Source organism: Rhinoderma darwinii, chromosome 9 (assembly GCF_050947455.1).
Source record: "Rhinoderma darwinii isolate aRhiDar2 chromosome 9, aRhiDar2.hap1, whole genome shotgun sequence".
NCBI lineage: Eukaryota > Metazoa > Chordata > Amphibia > Anura > Rhinodermatidae > Rhinoderma > Rhinoderma darwinii.
In genome coordinates this window covers 45,559,199-45,583,839 of record NC_134695.1, presented here as the reverse complement: position 1 = coordinate 45,583,839, position 24,641 = coordinate 45,559,199, and the positions used below count along the sequence as shown (strand labels likewise).

General features: G+C 43.5%; 1 protein-coding gene across 1 annotated transcript; it reads right to left on the bottom strand.

Moving 5' to 3' along the window:
- Positions 1-5,373: 5,373 nt before the first annotated feature.
- TALDO1 (transaldolase 1) lies at positions 5,374-24,435 on the bottom strand. Its single transcript, XM_075836952.1, has 8 exons — positions 24,191-24,435; positions 17,556-17,679; positions 15,317-15,424; positions 13,965-14,096; positions 13,706-13,881; positions 11,210-11,407; positions 6,976-7,121; positions 5,374-5,565 (listed from the first exon to the last, which is right to left on the bottom strand). The coding sequence occupies exons 1-8, from the start codon at positions 24,288-24,290 to the stop codon at positions 5,548-5,550; spliced, it is 1,002 nt and encodes a 333-aa protein (XP_075693067.1). The 5' UTR covers positions 24,291-24,435; the 3' UTR covers positions 5,374-5,547.
- Between the last annotated feature and the right edge of the window lie 206 nt (positions 24,436-24,641).

The window sequence follows — 24,641 nt, the reverse complement described above, 5'->3', positions numbered from 1 at the left end:
ACCCTAGACCTGACTCCATTAAGTAATACAGAACCCAGACCCCCTAATCTAATAGACCCCAGACCCCTAAATAAAGACCCCATAACTAATATAGACCCTAGAACAGGCCCCCTAAATAGACCCAACGAATGCAGACCCCAGATGTCAAACTAATGCAGACCCCCCCCAAATACAGACCCCTAGACCCCTTAAACTGATACAGACCATTTAAACTAATACAGACACCAAACTTCTTAAATACAGACCAGACCCTCTAAATACAGTCCCCAAACAAGACCCCCTAAATACAGACCCCTTAAACAAATCCATCCCCTTATACTTACATAGCTTCTCTCCTCAGTCTTCTCTGTGGAGTCTTGTTGCTGCTGCTCATGGAGCTGTGGTCATGTGACCAGCAGGTCACTAAACAGTAGTAAGAACTTCAGAGAGGAGGTCATTTGACCTTATGTCTAAAGGTCCTTTTGCAGGACATATACGCCGTTTCGTCGTGTTTTTTGCTGCTATCCGACAAAACTACATTGTACTTTGGGGCGGCCATGGGCCCCCCGGGCCCCAGGCGGCCGCCCAAAACTCCCTATGATGATCCACCATTGCATACTCTAATATTGCATATGGCCAGGGGCTGTCCTAATAGGACAACCCCCTTTAAAGGCATCCTACAGGCAGATATTAAAAATATTATTCTGTTTATTGGCAAGTAGGAGCAGTTGAGGAAGTCATACTCTTGGGACTCAAACAGTTAATCTGAATTTATAGGGCACATGCAAGGAAAAGGAATTCTTGGGTCACACAGGTTTGCTGGAACCTCTAAATACATTTGTTAAAAATGCCTAGAGCTTGAAATTCGTGCCCAGTAATCTAAACTTCTGAAAAATGTTATGGAGCAAGCGTACCACTATATAAATTTTTTTTTCATGCGGTCTGCGGGAAAAATAACATGCACTTTCATCAGATGACGTATCTCAGACTGTATTATCCACTAAAAGTTTTTAGTGCCACATGCACCCAAGAACAGTTTTGTCCACAATACAGTACCATATTATAGGCTGAATGTACATGGTCATATGTGGCTTGTGTTACAGTTCCTGATCAAGAACTCAAGATGAATATCATGTAATTTTAGTTTAATTGCAGTTTCATTAATTAGATGCAAGTTTGTAGAAGAAATAAATAGGGGCAGATTTACAATTCAAAACTCACCAGAATTCTGTTAAATCAAGCCAGAACTCTGTCGCACAAGCCGTGAACCACACAGTTTTAGACACTGCATATATCCAGAGTCCATAAGTCCAGAGTCAGCGCAGCCGTCTGGCAAGAAGTTTGAGCACTTCATGCTTCCCTCTGCTGCCAAGCTTTATGGGGATGAGGTTTCATTTTCCAGCAGGACGTGGCACCTGCCCACACTGCCAAATGTACCAATACCTAGAGAATCTATGGGGTATTGGCAAGAGGAAGATGAGACACCAGACCCAACGCAGATGAGCTGAAGGCCGCTATCAAAGCAACCTGGGCTTCCATAACACCTCAGCAGTGCCACAGGCTGCTCGCTTCCATGCCATGCCGCATTGATATAGTAATTCATGCAAAAGGAGCCCCGACCAAGTACTGAGTGCATATACTGGACATAGTTTTCAGTAGGCCAACATTTCAGTATTAAAGAGACTGTCACCACATTATAAGTGCCCTATCTCGTACATAAGATCGGCGCTATAATGTAGGTGACAGTAATACTTTTTATTTAGAAAAACTATTTTAAACCACTGAGCAATTTTTAGCTTTATGCTAATGAGTTTCTTAATGCCCAAGTGGGCGTGTTTTTACTTTCGACCAAGTGGGAGTTGTACAGAGGAGTGTATGACGCTGATCAATCAGAGTCATGCACTCCTCTCCATTCATTTACACAGCAGCATCGCGTTCTTACTAGAACACGATGTGCAGCCACATACACAGACATTAACGTTAATCAAGTGGCTGGAGGTAATGTATATTCATTATCAGGACACTTGATTAACGTTAATGTCTGTATGTGGCTGCACATAGTGTTCTAGTAAGAACGCGATGCTGCTGTGTAAATGAATGGAGAGGAGTGCATGAGGCGGATTGGTCAGCGTCATACACTCCTCTGTACAACACCCACTAGTTGACGCAATGCTCTCCATGCGGAATTTTTTGTAGGTCAGATAAAGATTTAATCTTTTTAGGTTTATAAGGACCCTGTGTTTTCCTCCTGGTTTGTTCACGAAGTAGAGAGGGGAATAAAAGCCTTGACCTGTCTCTATGCTTGGAACCTGAATTAGGACTCATTCTTTTAGGAGTGACAGGACTTCTATTTATAGGATCTTTTGCTGCTCTGGGTCCCTTAGAGCCCGTGTGGGGAAAAAAAAAATCTGTCGGGGGGAAGAGACCTGAACTCTAGCACGTACCCCGTTTTTATGATTCCTAGAATCCAAGGATTTGCTGATATTTTCTGCCAATCCTTGAGAAACAGGGAAAGACGACCCCCCACCATAGACTCTATGGCATCATTGTTGGTCCCTATTTTTAGGGTCCTTCTGGGGCCTGAAGAGAAAGGACTTCTTCCTAGTAAAACTTGAGGATCTAAAGTCCGGTCCCCTAGGGTTAGGTCTTTTGTTATTAGGCCCTTTGGGACGAAAGGAATCTTGTTGGCCTTGCTTGTGCAGGGAACCCCTTCTTGCCATCTGACGCTTTTTCCAGAAGGTCGTCAAGCGGGGCCCAAAGAGATAACCTCCCGAGCAGGGAATAGCGCACAGCTTCCCTTTGGATCCAGTGTCCCCTTTCCAGGTTTGCAGCCAGATAGCTCGTCTAGCAGAATTTGACAGGGCTGCTGATCTGGCGGAAAGGCGTACAGAATCTACTGAGGCGTCTGCCAAGAAATCTGCGGCCTAGGAAAGTGTTGGAAGGGAGGATAAGATTTGATACCGAGGGGTCTTGTCTTTTAGATGAAGCTCCAATTGTGCGAGCCAAATTTTCAGAGATCTGGCCACACAAGTGGCTGGAATACCTGGTTTAAAGGCCCCTGTAGAAGCTTCCCAGGTCTTTTTTAGATAGAAGTCGGCCTTCCTATCCATAGGGACAGACAAGGAGCCTAGATCTTCAAAGGGAAGGAAGTGTTTCCTTGAAATCTTAGCTACCGGAGCATCGAGTCTAGGGGTGTTATCCCATTCCTTACATACCTCGTCCACAAAGGGATACTTCCTTTTGAGGAATACCTGCTTTCCGATCAGGATTTTTTCATTCTCATTTAATGAGGTTAGTTGTGTTTTTTTGGATGGGAAAGGTTCTATTCTTAGGTCCTCGGCCTTGAAACATTATGTCCTAGATGGACCTAGGTTCCTTAGGATCATCTATGTTCATAGTAGCCCTTACTGTTTTTAGGAGTAGGTCTATGTCCTCAGTTGGGAACAAATTCCTTTCTCCCTCATACTCACCTGAGGAATCTAAGGAGCTGTACTCCCTTCTCCTAGTTGAGGATCCTCCTCAGCTGAGGAATCAGAATCTATCCGGCTAGAAGAGGCAGACGGTGGATCTTTTTTCCTTTTAAGGGAGTTTCTAACTTCTGCCCTCACAATATCCTTGATACTTGTGGCTAAGTTTGTAGACTGTTCTGAGATAATGTGGTCTAAACATTTCTGACAGAGCCTTTTATTATAGGATGATGCTAGTTTTTTTTACATATAGCACATTCCTTGATATGGGCCTTATCCTGTTTTTTTTCTAGGACAAACTCTGGCCTAAACATATGTACAAAAGAAAGGGGAACAGAATTTAGTAAGGAAGGTTTTTTTTTAAATCTTACCCCATATTCCTGGCGTCAAGTACCGGACTGGAGGATTTGGCATCCGAGCGGTCAGTGCGTCCTGGTGCTTCTCCTGGCGTTTCCATAATGGAGGAAGAAGACTGGAGACTGAAGCTCCTGCTGTTTCAGGCCTAAATAGGCCATGGATTGCCTGGCAGGCCCTCCGATGCGGACGCTGAAGCGCCTCCTCCCCGCATGGGTCACCGGAACCACCGCCTCTTGGAGTGTTGGACACATCACCCCGCCAGAAGTGATGCGTCACGGCGACCGGAAGTGCCTGTGAATGCACCAGAAGCCGCCAACGCTGGGCATGGTCCAGCTGAGCTGAACATGACCCCGGGAAGCCGCTCCCCGCCAGAGGAAGGACCACTATGTGGACCTTAAACCACCTCCGTTTGACAGGCTGCAGGAGGGAGGCGATGGACCGGGAGAGGAGGGAGTACCTGTACCAGGCTCAAGGTTGCTCCCTCCAAAGGAGACTTATACCTTCCAGAGCACCCCTAGTGGAATAAGGTAAGACCTTGCTAGGGGGTCTGCAGCCCCGGGAGAAGTGCTTTTCCTCAGGACAATCCTTCCATCCAGGACAGGAAACCTGACTGGGCGTGTGGAGAGGCGTGTCCCTTTTTATATCCTCAGGTTTCCTGTCCAGCGGATGGGACGTCTCTCCAGGGGTGCAGTCATAGGTGAAAGGGTAAGTACACCATTACCAATAAATATGGGCCCTCATTGTGATTGTTATTACCCAGCAGAACTTCTAGTTGCTGTGTAGCCCAAGGTAGAGTAAGCTCAGCCAATGGCTCTAAATAGAAGTCAGAACTAAATGTTTCATGTCTGGGTTAACCGGGTTTAAGAGTTTAAAAAAAAATAATTGTTTGCTTCCAATATACTTCTTGTATCAGGTTAAGAGCTGTGCTTGCTGTCATTTAAAAGGAACATTCATTGCTTATGTCCAGTGGATAAAAATCTATCCTGGTCATGTGATTGACACAGATATTCTGTTCATTGCAGTGCAGTTTACAGAACGGTCTTATAACAAGCTAGATTTACTGAAAGTTATTTCATTTAGGCCAGGATCACACACTGTTTTGAGCAAACAAAAAAGCAGTTGTAAAAAAGCTAAGACATACATTTTCTTTTATATTATACCTTTCCTATCTTTTGGAGTCACTTCTGGGTTTGGCTCCAAAAACAGGCCAGGATCACACGTGGCTTTTTGTTGTAGTTTTTGGCTCGAATGCTGGATTCAACCACCGTGTTTATGGTGGCATTTTCAGCAGGAGTTTTGCCCAAAAACACTGCAGCCAGAAGTTATTTTAAAGTTTATAGTGAGATATGGGAATGCCTATATAGACTGTATTAGTTTGGGTTTTTCTTTGTTTTTTTTTTTCAAAACGCAGCGTGCTCTAGGTATGGGGATTTTCTCTATAGGACTTCAAACGCCAGGTAAAAAAAAAAAAAGCATTTTGCATTTGCAAACACTGGAAAAAAAAAAAAAAGTGGTGTGTGTGAAGGAGGCATAAAGGAGACTGCTCAGATACAAAAAAAATTGACAAGAGTTGAGACAAGTATTGGGTTTAATCAGTGCATTAGAAGAATCTTGTACAAAACAGAAAATGTAAAATGGTAATGTTACAAAGCCGATAAAAACGGGAAATGGCGAATTGCAGGGGGTGATTACGGAGGAGGAATGATCTTGACATGGCTGGATATATAAAAAGGAACCATTAACCTTACTTCTTGAGACGCTCCTGTGGGCATAAGAAAAACAAGTCATATATAGTAATAGTTGAATCAAACTGTACACTAAATTACAGTAAAGGTTCAAGGCAAAATAAGTCCAGTGTTCTCCAGGATAAAAAAAAAAAATGGGACGTCAGACTTACAGCCCATATTGATCAGTGCACTCAAAATTGGAAGACAAATATAGCAGTCAAATGAGAAATGGTTACCTGCTTGTTGACAGTTTCCAGGTAGCAAAGGGAAATCTCTCATAATGCCAGTGTATAAAACTAAAAAGGTAAATATACACTACATTACCATAATGGCTTATTCACATGAACGTTGAAAACGGCTTTCACACGGACACATTTCTCAATGGGGCCGTTCACACAGCCGTTGTTTTAACGGACTATGTGAAGGGTCCATTGAAAGATAGAACATGTCCTATTTTCTTCCGTTTTCACGGATCCCTCCATAGACTCAAGTGATGGAGGGAAAAAACTGCTGTTTATTCACGTCCGAGTTTCCCTACGTTCGTGTAAATAAGCCCTAAGGATGAGAGACACCTGAATATCACATCCACATGCAGACAGCTAGCTCCGATCCCCGCTGTTCAATCCGTTAGATGCTGAAGGGAAGAAGTGTCCACAGGCAGCCCCCTCCCTTTTTTAAACTCCTTAGATGCTCTGTTAACCCATTGGCACCCATGCAATGATTGCAGTGTGCCTATAGGTTGTCATTGCAGGAGTACAATAATATTGCAGTATATTACTGCACATTCGAGTCCCAGAGTGCGGAAAAGATAAGGAAATAAATTCAAACTATTTTTTCCCATAAAAACTCCCCACAGTGGCAATAAAATAAAACATTAAGGCTCAAATCCATTGCAAAAATGAAAAAGGTTATTTACAAAAGTGGGAAAATATTAAAGACTATATGTATCTGGTAATGGTGTAAAATTAACAAAACTATAGAATAAAGTTATTTTTACCGTATAATAAACGATGTAAAAAGCAAAAAACCTGTGGAATTAAGTAGCTTTCCCCACCCAAACAAAGTTAATCAATGATTTATAAACACCCAAATACCATTGAAAAATATAAAATTTTCCTAAAACCCCTGTTTATATCGTTCAGCGTTGGTGTATTCATGAGATATGGCGATGCGGAATAACAGCTCCCCCCATACAGAGCATAGTAGGAAAGCAGAGTCAGCAGGGGGTGGGAAGGGGGCACCGCGGCTCATGAATCTCGAGGACTCGAACGTGCGCACATCATGGAGAGGACTCCTTGCTCCACCTTGTGCTGCAGGAGATTTACAGCTATATTAAACATGGCTGGTTTCAGTATCTCAGGCACTACTTTATGCTGCCTGCAGATAGACAGAATAAGCCTAGTGACCGTCTAAGGATTCCAATAAAAGTCACCAGTAGATATTACCTTTAACATCTTTTCCAGCTTGATGGCATCCGCAGCAAACTTCCTGATCCCATCAGATAGTTTCTCCACGGCCATTTGGTCTTCATTGTGTTCCCAACGGAAAGCTTTTTCATCCAAGTGGATCTTCTCTAGTTTGCTGGCCTGGGCTGAATGACAAAAGGGAATTCACATAAGCTACTACTATACAATTTAAAACCACAGCTCTTCACTGAAAACAACATCTACACATTCTCCCTATTTTCTTAGAATACTTGGTATATAATCTTTGGTCCACAGTGCCATCATTTATGCAGAGTTTACAGTATACTTGCCATATTACAGCACTAATTCACAATTCATTTGCAGCTGCCACTAGGGGGACTTTACTGCAGTTTTACATTGCCCTCAATGATAAGACCGTGTACAGTAACGCTCCCTCTAGTGGCAGCTGCAGGCAGTCAACATGTTATCTTAGTGTTTTGCAGGGGATTTGGAGGTCTATAAAGAAAAACAGAGCTCTGACCACTGAGAAAAATCAGCACAGAATCTTTGGCCCAAAAACATGGTGTTAAGAGGTCAACATTAATGTACACATCACCAGTCCTTTTTCTGAAATTCAAGTGGTTGTCAAAGTCCAGACATCAATACTGAGGAGTAACTTTAAAGGTTTACATGTGACATGGAATTCATGAATAAAAGGAAATTTGCATCCAAATTACTACAGCCTGGTTGTTTTCAAAAGCCACAATACATTTAATCTGACAAATCTCTAGAATGTAAGAAACCACTAGATGGCGCTGTTGTATCACCAAACTATGAACTATAGGTCCTTCTCAATGAATTAGAATATCAAAAAGTTAATTTCAGTAATTCAATTCAAAACTCATTTTACACTGATCTAAATCCAGCATTTTATTATTTTAATGTTGATTATGGTAACAGTTAATGAAAACCCAAAATTTAGTGTCTCAGAAAATTAGATGATACTATAAGCCCAATTGCAAAAAATAATTATTAATACTGAAATGTTGTCCTACTGAAAAGTATGTCCAGTATATGCCCTCAATACTTGGTCGGGGCTCCTTTTGCATGAATTACAGCATCAATACGGCGTGGCATGGAGGCGATCAGCCTGTGGCACTGCTGAGGTGTTATGGAAGCCCAGGTTGCTTTGATATCGGCATTCAGCTCGTCTGCATTGTTGGGTCTGGTGTCTCATCTTCCTCTTGACAATACCCTATAGATTCTCTATGGGGTTTAGGTCAGGTGAGTTTGCTGGCCAATCAAGCGCAGTGATACTGTGGTTATTAAACCAGGTATTGGTAGTTTTGGCAGTGTGGGCAGGTGCCAAGTCCTGCTGAAAAATGAAATCAGCATCTCCATAAAGCTTGTCAGCAGAGGGAAGCATGAAGTGCTCGAAAATGTCCTGCTAGACGCTGCGCTGACTCTGGACTTGATATAACACAGTGGCCCAACACCAGCAGATGACATGGCCCCCAAACCATCACTGACTGTGGAAACTTCACACCGGACCGCTAGCAACTTGGATTGAGGTCTCTCCACTCTTCCTCCAGACTCTGGGATCGAGATTTCCAAATAAAATGCAAAATTTACTTTCATCTGAAAACCGGACTTTGGACCACTGAGCAGCAGACCAGTCCTTTTTCTCCTTAGCCCAGGTAAGACGCTTGTAACGTAGTCTCTGGGTCATGAGTGACTTGACACAAGGAATGCGACAGTTGTAGCCCATGTCCTGGATACGTCTGTGTGTGGTGGCTCTTGAAGCACTGACTCCAGCCGCAGTCCACTCCTTGTGAATCACCTCCAGATTCTTGAATGGCCTTTTCTTGACAATCCTTTCAAGGCTGCGGTTATCCCTGTTGCTTGTGCACCTTTTTCTACCACACTTTTTCCTTCCTCTCAAGTTTCCATTAATATGCTTGGATACAGCACTCTGAACAGCCAGCTTCTTTAGCAATGTCCTTTTGTGGCTTACCCTCCTTGTGGAGGGTGTCAATGACTGTCTTCTGGGCAACTGTCAAGTCAGCAGCCCTCCCCATGATTGTGTAGCCTACTGAACCAGACTGTTGGACCATTTAAAGGCTTAGGAAACCTTTGCAGGTGTTTTGTGTTGATTAGCTGATAGTGTGACACCATGAGTCTACAATCTTCAATTTTTACCCAATATTCTCATTTTCTGAGACAAAATTTTGGGTTTTCATTAACTGTTAGCCATAATCTTCAACATTAAAAAAAAATAAAAAAAAATGGTGGAAATAGATCACTGTGTTATGAATCTATATAATACCCGTTTCACTTTTTGAATTTAATTAGACATAAATTAACTTTTTGATATTCTAATTCATTGAGAAGGACTAGTTTAACACCGCAGGTTGCAGATATACTAGAGGAACTCTTACCCTTCCCCCAGCCAACACAATTAAAACTGACTTAAGGCAGTCTGTCACCAGAAATTGGCCTATAAAAGCAGGAGCACAGTAATATAGCGTAGCCTCACTTGAATAGAATGCCGTTTTTCTTTTTTTCCCGAGATGCATGGCTCCATTGCAGGAATATAAGCTTATTCCTTATTTGCAAATGAGCTATTTGGAGCAAGGAGGGCGCCACTATACCAATACGGGTAGTTTGACTTAATCGGCATATGTGCAGTTAAGCAGATTCGACCAGTGACACTTCAATGCCATTTTGAACATGTGCCTATTCAGAGGCGGAGGTGCACTCAGAACGCCTGGCCCTGTCAATCAGAGAAGGGGAGGGAGGGACTGGGGAGAGAAGGTACGGCTGGTTCAGACAACTGATGCTCTCGTTGCTTAAAACAGCTCATTTGCATATTAAGAATAAACTTACATTTCTGCAATGGAGCCACGCATCTGAAAAATGAAAACTGCATTATATTCAGCTGAGGCCACACTATATTACTGCGCCGCTGCCTTTATAGGCCAATTCCTGGTGAAAGACTCCCTTTAAGGCCACATGCACACGATGCGTATTACTTGCCGATTTGCAGTGCAATACAGAACCAGCAAACTAAATCAGATTATAAGTAATCTCATCTACAGGTTGCAGAATTTTTCCTCATGTAAACTGACCTGTGGCGCGGATTTAATAATCTGAAGTGTATCAATTCTTGCCTATTCATCAGAGAAATGTATCTGACAAGTTTATAAAAACGCACCAAAATCTGCAGCATAAAAACTCCACATCAAAATGGAAAATCCGCACCAATAAAGGCTTTAAAAAAAAAAAAAAAAAAAAAAAAACATTAAGTGCAGATTTTACCTGCCGAATTACCTGTTGTGTTGATGCGGATTTTCCGCAGCAAATTTTGCAACATGTGCAGCGAAAGACTAGACAAAGCTGCAGCAATGGGTCTCAGTCAGCACCCAGACAAATCTTAGCATAACTGCAAGTCTTACTAAGAGAAAATAGGTAGAAGCTTAATTTGTTTTTCCTCCTTAGTTTCTAGATCTAGTGACACTACAGGAGGACGGGTTACTTGGGCCTCATGTAATATAGTTCAAAGTAGAATTCTCTTTATCTTAACGCTGCTGTATTTCCCAACATCTCAGACAAGTGTGGAAAGCAGATGTAGGCAGGCACTTCATGCAGAATTATACTTCGTACATGGTAAGGGGACATCAGTATAATGCTCTGTTCTATCGAAAGTAAGGAACCAAATTGGTAACCCAGTGTTAAACTAATATCAGACTAGCAAAACAATAGTTAACAGCTACATTGAAGATGTATGTTTTACGGTGCAAGACATTACTGCGATGCAAAGCTGCTCGCCAAACCTGACGCATCCCATCAACGTGTAAAGGTTTGTCCAATTGCTATGAAAAGTCAATTATGGAACTGAAACAATGTGTAATGCGAGTCTTCCATGTGATTTACATTATTCTATTGTGCTGCTTTATTCTCAGACAACTAAAAAGGGTTTCAGTCTCTTTACACTACAAATGTATCTAGTAAGTAGATCCAGAAGGCGTAATAATATCCACATTGCTCCTTCCACCATCTCAGTTGGCTGCACAAATGTATTAAACTCTCCCCTGCCGCAGCACTGGCTCAATGACCGCTTATTATGAGAAGAATTAAAGTTCCCATGGGAAAGTCAGTAGTGTCTGATTGTTGTGGCTGCATGATCAGGAAACGTCAGAGCATCTTTACATGTATTCGCTGCCATACCCTACAGATACAGAACATGAACGTGCAGAGATTGAAGCCACTTTACCTTCTTTCACGGACAGTGCCGGCTTGAGCTTAGAATAGTCTTTGCTGAGCTCTCCGAGCAGCTTGGGAGAAATGGTCAGATAATCGCAGCCAGTAAGAGCCTTGATCTCCCCTGTGTTGCGGAACGACGCGCCCATCACTATGGTGGCGTAGCCAAACTTCTTGTAGTAATTGTAAATCGCTGCAACACTCTTCACACCTAGGCAAAAAAAAAAAATGTTCATGTGCTCAGATGGCCGCTTCTAACTATATAACAATTAGCAATAGGATAGTGAGAGACTAAACCATCACAAATAAAACTTTATATTTTACACGCGCTTACAGGGACATTGACATCGCCCCTAGTTCAAAGAACAAGACTTCGGGTGTAATGTCTTCTGAAGATACGGGAAGTTATAGGACAATGCTGCATCCAAATCACCATTCAGATCAACGTTCACCGTCCTACTTGACAGCAGCAGCCGTTTTTACAATTGCATAGGCATGAATAATGATTTGGAGCCAAACAAGGTCCATATAACTATGATCTACCTTTTTTCATTAGCATAGCCACAAGGCTTCATTCACATCTGCGTTGGAGGCCTCCATCGCAGATCTGGCAGATTACCGGAGACAATCAGGGTATGTGCACACACACTAATTACGTCCGTAATTGACGGACGTATTTCGGCCGCAAGTACCGGACCGAACACAGTGCAGGGAGCCGGGCTCCTAGCATCAGTTATGTACGACGCTAGGAGTCCCTGCCTCGCTGCCGGACAACTGACCCGTACTGTAATCATGTTTTCAGTACGGGACAGTTGTCCTGCAGCGAGGCAGGGACTCCTAGCAGCGTACATAAGTATGATGCTAGGAGCCCGGCTCCCTGCACTGTGTTCGGTCCGGGACTTGCGGCCGAAATACGTCCGTCAATTACGGACGTGATTAGTGCGTGTGCACATACCCTAACACAGCATGCTGCGCTACAGTCTCCGGTAAAATCAGACGCCCTCACAAAAAGCCAACGGAGCCTATTAAAAAGTCAATGGGTTCCGTTGGCCACCGATTGTGTCCGCGGTGCAATGGAACCGTTTCTTCCTTCCTCTGCTCCACTGAAGGAGCAGAACGGAACACACCAACACGTGTGAACTTAGCCCAAGTTGTATTTTTTTATGCCATTATTACTGGTTACAGATCATGTATTGAATAACTATTTTCTTTCCAGGGGAAGGAAGGGAGGAGAGAGGGTAAGGTGTATAAAAAAAACAATTGTTTTTTGGGATTTGTTTTCAGTGTTCACCGTGAGGTATAAGTAGCCTTTGAAAGGGATTTTTGTTTAAATAAAAAGGTCAGTGTCTTTGGTGCCACTTTAGAATTCGTTTTAATTAAAAAAAAAAAATTACTTTGCGATACACCTGCTTCATTAGCTAAATCATGTTGCTGTCAGGTCGGTGGGACTGACTGGTTCAGTGAAAGTGGGTCGCGCTCCTCTATGGCGTTCAGCAGGTGGGATAAATAACGTTCTATTACAGTACAGGTCATTACAGCAGTAGCGATAGTAATTATATCCATTTTTAATTTTATTTAACAGTACATTTTCTATGAAAAAAAGTGACATTGGATTTTTTTCACTTTACCCGCTGTATGACACCAGTTTGTCCTTTGATCGCTTTAATAATGAATAATCCATTTCATACTTCTGTATGGCAGTGTATTACACCTGTCAATGTTATACTGACAAGCTCCCTATGAGGGCCTTATAGGGTCACATACATGGTAAACCTGGAGGGTCTTTGTTAGGCCTCCAACTGCCATAGCAACCCATTGGCATTCACAATGTGATCACAGGGCCTTAAACCCACTTAGGCCAATAGTCACCATTGATAATGGTATCTACGGAGATAAAAAGCAGGGATTGGAGTACTCTTATTCTGGCCATTGCAGCAGAGTATTAGCAGTATGTTACAGTGGAGTCTCGCTGCCAACGGTCCAGGCTCAACTGAGTCCACACCACCCCCGCTCTGCAAGTAGTACGGCATGGTGCGGGAAGGGGTTAAAAGGCAATTGCACCTGAATGTAGTTCTACATGAGGGCGAGAATACACATAAATATAGGGGAGTATATTCTGAAGCTATATAATAAATTCATTTATTCCTCCATTTTCAAGACCTGAGTTTTCTAGTGAATGTAAAGAATTAAGGGGTTTTACCAGATTAGTTTTACCTTTTTACTAGAAAATAAGTAATTTGATATTTCATGAAAAAAAAATAAATGTTCTTCCCTACATGCAAGTAGTTTTATATATTGCAGCTTCATACAATGATTGGATGAGGAGACAAGACTAGTTTACGTGGCTGCTGTGCAGAGATCTGTACAGTATATAGGGAAACGGGGGAGGGGACTATATGCGAGCGAAGTGACCGCAATATTTACAGTACATCCGTCTGGCCGGGGAAGATATAAATAGTAACAACGTATTAATAAAATCAAACTTTTCACTTATCATAAAAAGCTTTACCTGGGTCCTCTGATGGCTCATAACTCTTCTTGTCAGAGTTTGCCACATGCCAGTCCAATATTCTCCCAACAAATGGAGAAATTAGAGTAACACCGGCCTCGGCACAGGCTACAGCTTGGGCAAAGGAGAACAGTAGAGTCATATTGCAGTGGATGCCATGTTGCTCTTCCAGTATCCTATATAAGAATAAAGCAGAAACCTCTTGTAGAGACTTCACAAGGTCATTACATTCAGAAATTATTGCACAGTTCAGCCTTACTTTCCAGCTTGTATTCCCTCCCAAGTGGATGACAGCTTGATCAAGATTCTCTCCTTGTCAATACCAGCTTCCTTGTAAAGGGCAATAAGACTCTTTGCACGTTCCACCATTCCATCCTTATCAAAAGACAATCTAGAGGAAAACAAATATTACACAAAAGATGAGAAAACGAAACAAAATTAATATGGTTTCAAAACCAGTTTAACTGATCAACTTAGAAGGGTCCACCGAACAAAGGCTGATCCCCAGGGTGTCCCGCTGATGGGACCCCCAGGATATAGCTGTAGTACTCAGAAAACCTAAAAGCAAGTGATCAATTTCCATGGTAGCATTACATGGTGCCCACTCAAATCCATAGGCTATCCGTGTAAAGCATCGACATGCCAGGCTCTCCAGAACTATTGTAGATGCTCCAGGAAATTGATGGAGGCTCTGAATGAGCGACTCTCGATTTAACAAATAAGATATTAGACAATGGGGCAGATTTACGATTGGTGCTGCGTCAGAATTTGAGGTTTTAGGCCAGGCTCCCACGGGACAGATACGCTGCATAAAAAATCACGCAGCGTGTCCGACCTGGGACCCGTAGGATATTCCGTCCGAAAAATCCACCACATCGTAGTGCGATTTCTCAGACGGAAAATCCGCTGCGGAGGAAAGCCGTTCATACTTAACCCCCTCCCTCTGATGTCCACTCCGGACTCCCTGGGTGACGTTTCAGGCCATGTGATGCTGCAGCGGTCACATGGGATGCAAAATCATCCCAGGGATGGGAAGCCGTGGGAAGCCGGCCTAAGTTGCACCTTTTTGGCACAAATCATTTTAAAACAAATCAATGAAATGCGCCAAAAAACCAGGGCATGGCTTGGAGGAAAAGGGCGCATGGCTTAAGATGCGGTAACTGCACCAAAATTTTGGAACAAAAAAAAAGTAGTCTAAAGTAAGTCAAGAGGTAGTAAAAAGTCGCCAAATATATCCAGCATGAGCAACTGAGAAATTTGTCACATTTAGTCTGATTCTTAGCGGTCTTACTTTTAGACCATATTAGTATTCCCCAACGTTTTCTAAACCAGACAAGCCATTTAAAAAAAAACAAAAAAAAAACAAGATATGGCAGGTACAGGAGATGAGGGGGCGTATGAACACCTAAAAAAGGACTCCACAACCTGCAGGTTGTTTCAGGAAAGGGCAACAGGATGCTAGTTTGGATTCCTGATCACCTCTCCTACACAAATGTTGGTGCAGATCACCTTCCAGGACTTTCATTAAGGAGATTAACATTTAATATGAGGAGCAGTGCTGCCCTGGGGTCCTGCAAGGATATGACAGTCTAAAGGCCAATAAAAACGCACCTGGCATCTACTTCTGTGGAAACACGGCCTGGAATTTTCTTCAGAATTTCCACTCCAAACAAGACGAACAGTTTGTCCATGATATTATTGATCTGCTTCTCCTCAGACCTAAAAATAAAATAAAAAATAAAAGTCAGTTTACACAATGAATTATAACAGAACTGACAAACCCGTTTACACTGTAATCAATTTCTAACAAGCAACAATCAGATCCAGTTGTAACGAGACTTCATGATTTCCGCAATGATGTTCTATTTGGATCCCTCTACGGTTGATCTCACGTGTTCTTATTACGGCTATTGTCTGAAATAACCACAGAAGCGATCAGAGCAGCTATATGGGAACACAAAGCGGCACAATCCACGACAGATGTAGCTGCAAGTGTATTTCATCATAATGGACCTAAGATTCCCGACACCATTTGCAACGTACAGCTTAAAGAGGATATTTGGGTTTATTTATACACATCTATGCAGACTAAATTTAAAGGAAACCGGTCTGGTGATTTCTGCTGCCATATCTGAAGGAAGCACATGATAGAAGGATAGACGCCGAGCTCTGATTTATATGATTTGAAGCGAGGTTTCAGTAAAAAGCAGAGAAAAACCTGACCAGACTCCTAGGAAGAGAGATTCCTGTTCACCCCACCCACACCCCATGACTAGGATTTTAGGGATATGAAAAAATGGACCATAGGAAGGTGTTGCTGTTTATAAATAAAGTCCAAGTGAAAGTATTGTATGGAATAATAATTGATTTATTAAGGCTACGCGTTTCGACGCTGAACTGGCATCTTCATCAGGCCAGTTCAGTGTCAAAACATGTAGCCTTAATAAATCAAGTATTCTTTCATACATTACTTTCACTTGGACTTTATTCATAAACAGCAGCACCTTCCTATGGTCCATTTTTTTTTGTATCCCTAAAATCCTTATCCTACTGTGGTAACAGTTCGTGTTGTCGGCTGGGAACGTGCAGCAACTGACCACCTGGATCAATTGTTTTTCGGCTTAAATCAGGGTTGTGCCTGAATTTGCAAAACTCGCATAGGTGAGTATATTCCCTCATCTACCATTCGACACCATACCATAGGTGATTTGCACTGTGACACCAGGCATCTTTTCTTCCAGTTTTTCACTGACAGTCTCCACTATAGACACTAACACAACGAAAGCAGTCAATCAGGATGTGTGAGTTGGGGTAAACAGGACTCCATGTTTTTCCTAGGAGTCCTATCAGGATTTTCACTTTTTAATGAGAAAATACACCAAATAAACCTATCACAGAGCACAGCTTCTATTATATGCTTCTCTCAGATAGGGCAGCAGTAGTCAGGTACACTTTAAAGAGGTTGGCAGTTTTGGACAATCCCTACATATTAAAGTGATCACAAATTGTCCGTCATCAGCTGTAACATACAGAACGCATTTATAGGCTCCCATTAATCCATGGGTCCTTTTGGCATACGTTCGGCAGCGGGATATGTTTTCAGTTACATTGAAAAGAATACTAGACTACACTTTTCAATACAGATGCAAAGAAATGAATACCGCACGGTGTGTGCTTCTTAAACATGGGAGCCTATGCCCAAAGCATGCAACGAGACTGTGTACAGCACATTTGGGGATTTACGGTTGGCACACATTAAGAGCTCTCCTAGCATATGCACCGAACGTAAACACGATGTGAACAGAGACTTAGAGTAATGCCACCTCCCAATGCCCGTTATACAGCTTCTAATGGAAGTCGTACATTTAATGGGATTGGATCATGTGCCGATTGACCATGTAACATGACTATTTGCTTGGTATTATTTGACCTATTTAACTTGACAACTAAACCTTCTCTCAAGCATGTTGGCATGGTCGGACAGCAGAATTTACAGAAAACTTCTAATAGGTGGTGCTTGCTGAATGCTAATCCACTAGACCACCCATAAGCTCAGAGTATTTCCAGTGCGAGCTTTACCTACACATTTCAGCCATATGCACGGATAGCCACCAACTTATGCAGTACAGTTTTCTAAACGTGCAAAGGATTATGGGGTTTAATTTTTTAGGAAAAATACCAGTCTGCTATATATATAAAAAAAAAAAAAGTGATAGCACAGCAGCCAGGAGAATTTGATATTCCAGAAACAAGCTCACTGCAGACTTTCCAACCCCATCCACCAATATCAAATCCCGTCATACTCCATCATGAAAGCCTTTGTCTTCACCGTGTAATATTTTGTACTTACCCGCCAAGCTTTTTGCCATACTGAATAGCATCTTCTACTAGCTTTTTGTATTCTGGCATTTGTGCTGCTGCCAATATCAATGATGGGTTAGTGGTGGCATCTTGTGGCTTGTATTCCTCAATAGCTGTGGGAGATAAACCTATTAGTGAGAATACCAGCACAGAAAGTTCAAGCAGATTCCCCAAAGATTACAAAGGTTCAAGAATCCATGAAATCAAAATGATCTAATAATCCCTCAACCCAAAAGCCCCTCAGGCAGCTGCAGTGCTGCCCAAAAATCCAAAGACTCAGCTCTTTTCAAGCAAAACTTCATACCAACAAACTTGCTGACCAGCGACCCGACAATATTTTTTACAAGTTTGCAGAATATATAAGAGGTCCTGTAGTGCACATGGAAATATTTTAATACTTTTGGGCTTTTGCCATGTTATCGGTTCAGTATTCCACAGTTCATACAATGCAGAGCGTATCACAAGTGCTAGGTCATAGGGGTCTTTAAATAGACGTTCACTTATACTAAGCAGCAATTCCCTTACATATTTGAACAGTTTTTCATCCGAAGGTTCAAAAAGTGTTCCTATTGAATGACAGCAAGCATAGATCTTGAAAGTCTATTTGCTGAATCCAGAACACCCCTTTAAGATTACAGGTCCAAAACCTGTGGGATTTATACCCCAAGGCAACTCCTCCAGCCTGTATTGTCATTCCTAATATTTGTAATAGGAACAGTTGGAGAGATTAATGCTGGAGAACCATACAAGCGCTGCACCAGTATCCGGTCATATGCCCGACACATGCCCAGTTGATAAACCTACCGCAGGTGGACCTGCCAAAGTTTTCTGAGTAGAAAAGTGATAAAAAAACGCCCACTTATCTCACCACATTCATATCAGTTGGGAAAAGCAGCGCAGGCGTTTCAGAAATATTGTGTTTGGCCTGAAAGCCATATTTTATCTGTATTTATGGCAGAAAATGCCCTGCTGCGTAGATGTAAATAGTCATCCACATCAATATGCATGTTACGGTCACTATTCAAGCGAGCTCGGGTCAGTACATTGATTAGCAGGCTCATTCAGACGAGCGTAAAACACGTCCGTGTGCGGTGCGTGGAAATCACTCACAGCACACGGACCCATTGATTTCAATGGGGCCGTTCACACATGCAGGAGTTTTCACGCAGTGAGAGTCAGTTGCGTGAAGCTCACTGCATGTCCTTTATTGGTGAATATTCACGCACCTACGCACCCACTGAAGTCAATGGGTGCGGGAAAACCACACAGCACACGGATGCACATCCGTGTGCGGTGCGTGATTTGTGCATCAATTCCAAAAAAAAAAAAAAAGTGCTTTTGCGAGTCCGTAAAAAACACATGCCACTTGCAAAGCACACTGATACATAACGCAACACACGAACCATTAGTGTGAATGTAGCCTAATGGTAAGAAACTATTCCCTATCATTGCCCTGTGTAAACAGGGCGACGATCAGTTGATGAATGAGCCAACACTCGCTCAGCAGCTGTTTTTTTTTTTGTTTAGGCATCATAACATATCGTTTTCGGCAGTACATCTCCCTGCATAAACCGGGAGATGTACCGCCGAAAGGATACAAATGTATGGGGACGAGCGAGCAGAGTAACTAGCACTCGTCCCCATAATTCCTTGTGAAAAGAGCAAACTAGCGCTGATCAACGAGCTGTTTCATTGATTGGCGCTCGTTAACACGGCCCACGTAAGAGGACACATTCTTGTACAAGATCGTGCTCAAGGGTGGCACGAATGTTTAATAAAATGGCAAGATTCTAATCCTGAATAATCTACCTGTAGGCTTCCTGTTTGCTGGAGTTAGATTAGGTGTGATCAGAAATGCCACATCTGAGACAATGAAGTCAAATGATATAACATGAAGTCTTACTCACAGTGACCAGGCAGATTGTAAGGGCACCGCTGGCAAATGAGGAAGGAATCTGCTCATTTAAGAAACGCAGGAAACCATGACTTTCAGAAAGTAAATTTCTAATTTGCAATGATGTTTCAAGCATAAGAAATTGTGATGCAGTCCAATAATATCAGCACACAGCCAAGTGCTTTAAAATTAAAAGGTTTACTTCCACTCCGAGAACTTCTGACAAATCTGAGAACAAGGCGTCATGCACAAGGTCTTATAATGGCTGCGCTTTGTATGGAGCTGCAAAAAGGTTTCCATAGAAGTACATGAAACTTCTTCCAAATGAAGAATGGGAGGCACACTGGTACCTTATGGGCCCATAGAATCCAGTGAATGGCCTAAGGAACATGTTATGTGGTGGTATTCGATTCTGCACAATATGGATATTGGGGAATCACTCAGTGACCTCCCAACTTGGCAGCACAAGATACACGTAACAGGGAAGAAAGACCCCAAGAGTGAAGTCATCTACATTACACCTCGGTCCATGTTGCAGTAGCATTGGCTATGCTAGGTACGCATCAGATAATCCGCCGAGTGGCTCCAAAATCCTCAAATACATTTTAAATGTCATGGCAGGTCGTCAGTGAAGGTCCTTCTACACAGCCAGATATGGGCCGTGAAGATGAGCGCCGATCAGCTCGTTGATCAGCGCTCAATTGCTCCGCTCACAAGGAGAAACGATCGGTTATACATGAGGGCAAGCTAGTTAGTCCCCATACATTTCCATCATGTCGGCAGCACATCTGTCTTTACACAGATGTGCTGACAGTTAGCGACCATTTTACTGGCCACAAACAAGCAGATCAGCCGATGAACGAACTCTTTCATCGGAGAATTGTTGCCCTTTTTACAAAGAACAATGATTAGAACGACCGTTCAAAAAATGTGTTTGTCCGATCGTTGGCCTGTGTAAAAAGGCCTAAGGCTATGTTCACACGGGGTATTTTGCCGAGTTTTTTGATTTCAATGGGAGGCGTCGGCGTCTTTTTCCCGCGAGCAGTAAAACTGCCTCGCGGGAAAAAGCGTCATGCCCTATCTTCGGGCGCTTCCGCCTCTGACCTCCCATTGACTTCAATGGGAGGCAGAGAAAGCGTATTTCGCGCTGTTTTATGCCCACGGCGCTCAATGGAGCGGGCGAAAAACGGCACGAAAAACTCAGCGAAAATCGGCGTGCAGGGAGAGGAATATCTGCCTCAAACTTCCAAACGGAATTTTGAGGCAAATATTCCTCCTGCAAAATACCCCGTGTGAACATAGCCTAACAGGTATAATTTTAATGCGAGAGTCTGGATACGGTTGCCTGTTACTTGGAGCGATTATTTGACTACCATGACTGGGACTCAATGGCCCATTGTTCCCACACTAAATGAAGCAGCCACAGTCCACTGTGCATTAGAAGGGTCACCAAGCTATGACGCACACACCACATGTATGTCATGCCTGTCCCATGCTCGTTCTATAATTTTGCGTAACGGACAAACTGATCCACAAAAAAAACGTGTGTGTGTGTGTATGGCCATATAAATGACTGGTTCGGTATGCTATCCACAAAAAACAAAAATGGATAGAACACTGAAGAAAACAGTCTTGTGCATGAGCCGTAAGGCCAGGTTCCCACAAGTCGGATACGCTGCGTAAAAACCACGCAGTGTATCAGACCTGGAATACGCAGCACATCCGGTATGAAAAACCGCACCACATAGTGGCGTGGTTATTCAGACGGAATTTTCGCTGCGTCAAGCAGCATAGAAATAAAAAAATTAAAACTGCCCATACTTACCTATGCCGTTGTCATGGTGACATCCCTCCATGGCTGTCCGGTCTGGCCTCCCTAGATGACGCTAAAGCCCATGTGACCACTGCAGCCTGTGATTGGCTGCAGCAGTCACATGGGATAAAACGTTATCCCAGGAGGCCAGACTAGAGAAGGAAGCAGGGAGTTCTGGGTAACTAAGATTTTTTTTTTTTTTGTTGCAATCTTTGCAGCGGAATCGATGAGATTTCGCCAGAAAAGTCGCAACACTTGGCTTTCTGTTGCAGGTTTTGCATCCCCATTGGTGAAAAACTGCAAGAGGAAAAGCAGCATAAATGGATATGCTACGGATTTAAATTCTGCACCGCAGGTCAATAAATTTTGCTGCGTTTTTTTTCCGCAGCACGGGCATGTAATTTTCAAAATCTCACCCACTTTGCTACTACTGTATACGTTGCGGAATTTCTGCACAGAATTCCGTCAAGGAAATTCCACAGAGTTTACGCTACGTGGGAACTCAGCCTAAGGGTACAAACCTACGCTCATTTACGATGGGCCATGGCCGCACCGTTTAGCTGGGTATTACCCACAAAGTTGTGCGGCCATTGGCCACTGCATATGGGAAACTGTACAATGGTCAGCACTGCACATAGTCAATGTGGAGCAGCTTCAGATGTGGTGACTATTGAGGTCTCGTCTGAGCTTGTTCTGCCACATTCATTACTGGCAGAGAATACAGCAGCTCAATCACTGAAACATTCAATGATGGTCTACATTTATCTAATGTGTATAAAGTCCACCTACTCTCCTCATATGTGGACATGCCGGATCCGTTTTTCCGGCAGGAAATAAATTGCTGCAAGAGGCGTCTTATTCTCCCTCCCTACTGAAAAAATATTCACAATCGGCCAAGCGTGCGTGTGTTGTGGGGTCGGGAGGTGTAACGGTCAGCACTATCTTACGTGTATGGCCAGATTTAGGCAGCTGACTATCGACTGCCACAAACTCCCAAAAATTTTGGCCGAGCAAACATATGTACGGAAATAAGATGGATTTCCTGCAGAAGTGTTTCCAAACTGCCCTTGCAAAACCTTGCTCCATAATGCGGTGCTGTAAACCAGTTTGGTAACGAGAGATTACGATTTCCATATAACAAGGAACTTAAGCAATTGTGATGAAAAACTGACCAAAAATTTTATATTTTTTGGCCTTGCCTTAAAGTAGGAAACCGTTCATAAAGTAGATGAGCTGAATAGTATAGAAAAGCCATTATTGGTCCCAGCGCAAGCTGAAGGGTGGCATCACCCAAGATAAACATTTTTGGGTAGGGTGGCCCTCATTGAGCCCATCTAGCCTTCAGCTACACATGTTTTTTGGCCATTTTGGAAAGTTTCATTTATACTTATATTATGAAGGACCAGAAAAAAAACAAAAAAAGTCAGCCATTGCTTTTTGCAGATATCAGTTACTGAGAAGTTGAAGACAAGCCCGATAAACCCATATACACAGTACCAGAAAGGGCACACTGAGTACCCAACTGCCCTGGGATCCATTCAAAGTACCAATGGGGTTTAGTAAATCAAGATGAACCCTGTCCATTTGATAAAACTGATCTGCATTGGTTTACAGGTTAAATTGGATATTGGAGGTTTTTCTGATCTCTACCATCAGTGTGGAAATGCGGATGCCAATAACAGATGTCCTCGTGCGGGTCATTGTGCCGACAAGCTCCGTGCCCGCCTGATCACTGCAATGTATATACAAGTCGAAATTAATAAAAGTATTGCAGTTCTCCACAAACGGCGAAATCATTGTGTGGCACAGGTTACAGCAAACACTGTGCCCACAACTGTGCTGGCGGAAGCTTCTGGAGTCCATACCCTTTTACATTGTATTTGCTGATGTCACGCTAGAACAGCAATTATTTAGCTTTACATTAAGATCTCAGACAAAGCCTCGGCAGTCAGCACCTTTATTTACTGGGATTTGTTTTACCACTCCTTACCAGGCCACTTAAGGTGAACTGGGTACAGAGCATCCCATCCCCCACACCACTGATGGGCCTCCTTTTAAATAACAGGATTTACAGGAACAGCACAGCTCAGGGAGCCCCACTGTTTCCATATTCCCAAATCAGTGGCCAGAGCCCAGAAACAGCACAAGGTAGGGCGGGGGTCCCATTATAAAGAGGGTTTCAGAGGTGGGACCCGCATCAGACATTTATGGCCTGCCCTGTGGATATCCCAAAAACGTCCGAGGTGGGAATACCCCTTTAAACTTTATGTACATAAAACCAGAGAAACATTTAAAGTAGCCAAACTAAGATCAAATGTCGAAATTGGGATGAGATGATTACCCATTGTATGAATTTGCCCATCAAGATCAGGGGCACCAAAGCCCCCATTCCAGGGCCCCCTTTGTCCAAGAAAACCAGCTAGTTACTGGGAAGTCAGGGAAGATAGAGGTCTAACAGCTCCGGTCCTAGGCCAGCTTTAGATCCGGGCAATATAACAGCATCAATGCGGACACCTCATGCACGGGGCCCTGTCTTACGGCAGGCACAGGGCACACAGGAGCGGGCACAGGGCACACAGGAGCAGGCACAGGACACCGTATTAATGCACAGTTCACACAGGAGGAGGGCACTATTACTGCATGTAGGACGACGACGACGACGACGACATACAGGGGCAGGCACATGGCACTATTACTGCATGCACTGGGCACACAGGAGCAGCACATGTGTACAGGGGCACATTGCCAGGAGGAGTAAGCAGAGGCACATAACCCGCTCCCTACATGCCGGCGTCAGGTGTCACTAGTAAACTCTGGCGGGTCACGCTGAGACTTTTAGTCCTCCAGCAGCTGAAGAAACATGTATACACCGCTTTGGAGGACAAGGCCCCATTGCTTATGTACAAGCGCCGCTTACCATTGAAGTCCCCGGTGTCGGCCACGACCACTGTGTGGGTCTTGAGCTGCTCTAGCGCGGACTCCTCCATCCTCTGCTTCTTCACAGCGCAGTTGGACATTACAGAGCTTGAATGGAGCCGGTGGGGTGTATATATAGCTGCGGCCGGCGGAGGGGCACGAGGGACTCAGCCAATAGGAGCGGAGGGTTGAGGGCTGCGAGAGCGTACACACCACACCACGGGAAAACGGGAGCGAGCGACTGAGGCACGGCCCACCAATCACCGAAGGCGTAAAGGAACATGTGCTCTGAACCCGCCTCCTCACCTGCCAAGACGGGGTGGGGAGTGAGGATGGGAGGAGTGACAGTTCCTTGCACCAATGAGAGGTGGCGTTTGACTGACCGCTCTATGAAACGTCACCTGTTCGTTCTTGTCCCTGTCAAGCGTAGGAAACTAAAGTGCCCATATGAT

Bases quoted from the DNA above. Each gene is read 5' to 3' on its own strand.
- TALDO1 (XM_075836952.1), bottom strand. From the start codon at position 24,290: ATGTCCAACTGCGCTGTGAAGAAGCAGAGGATGGAGGAGTCCGCGCTA. The intron at 17,680-24,190 runs GTAAGCGGCGCT...TATCTCCCACAG, and splicing joins CGACACCGGGGACTTCAATG to CTATTGAGGAATACAAGCCA. The intron at 13,882-13,964 runs GTAAGGCTGAAC...ATTCTTATATAG, and splicing joins GAGGGAATACAAGCTGGAAA to GATACTGGAAGAGCAACATG.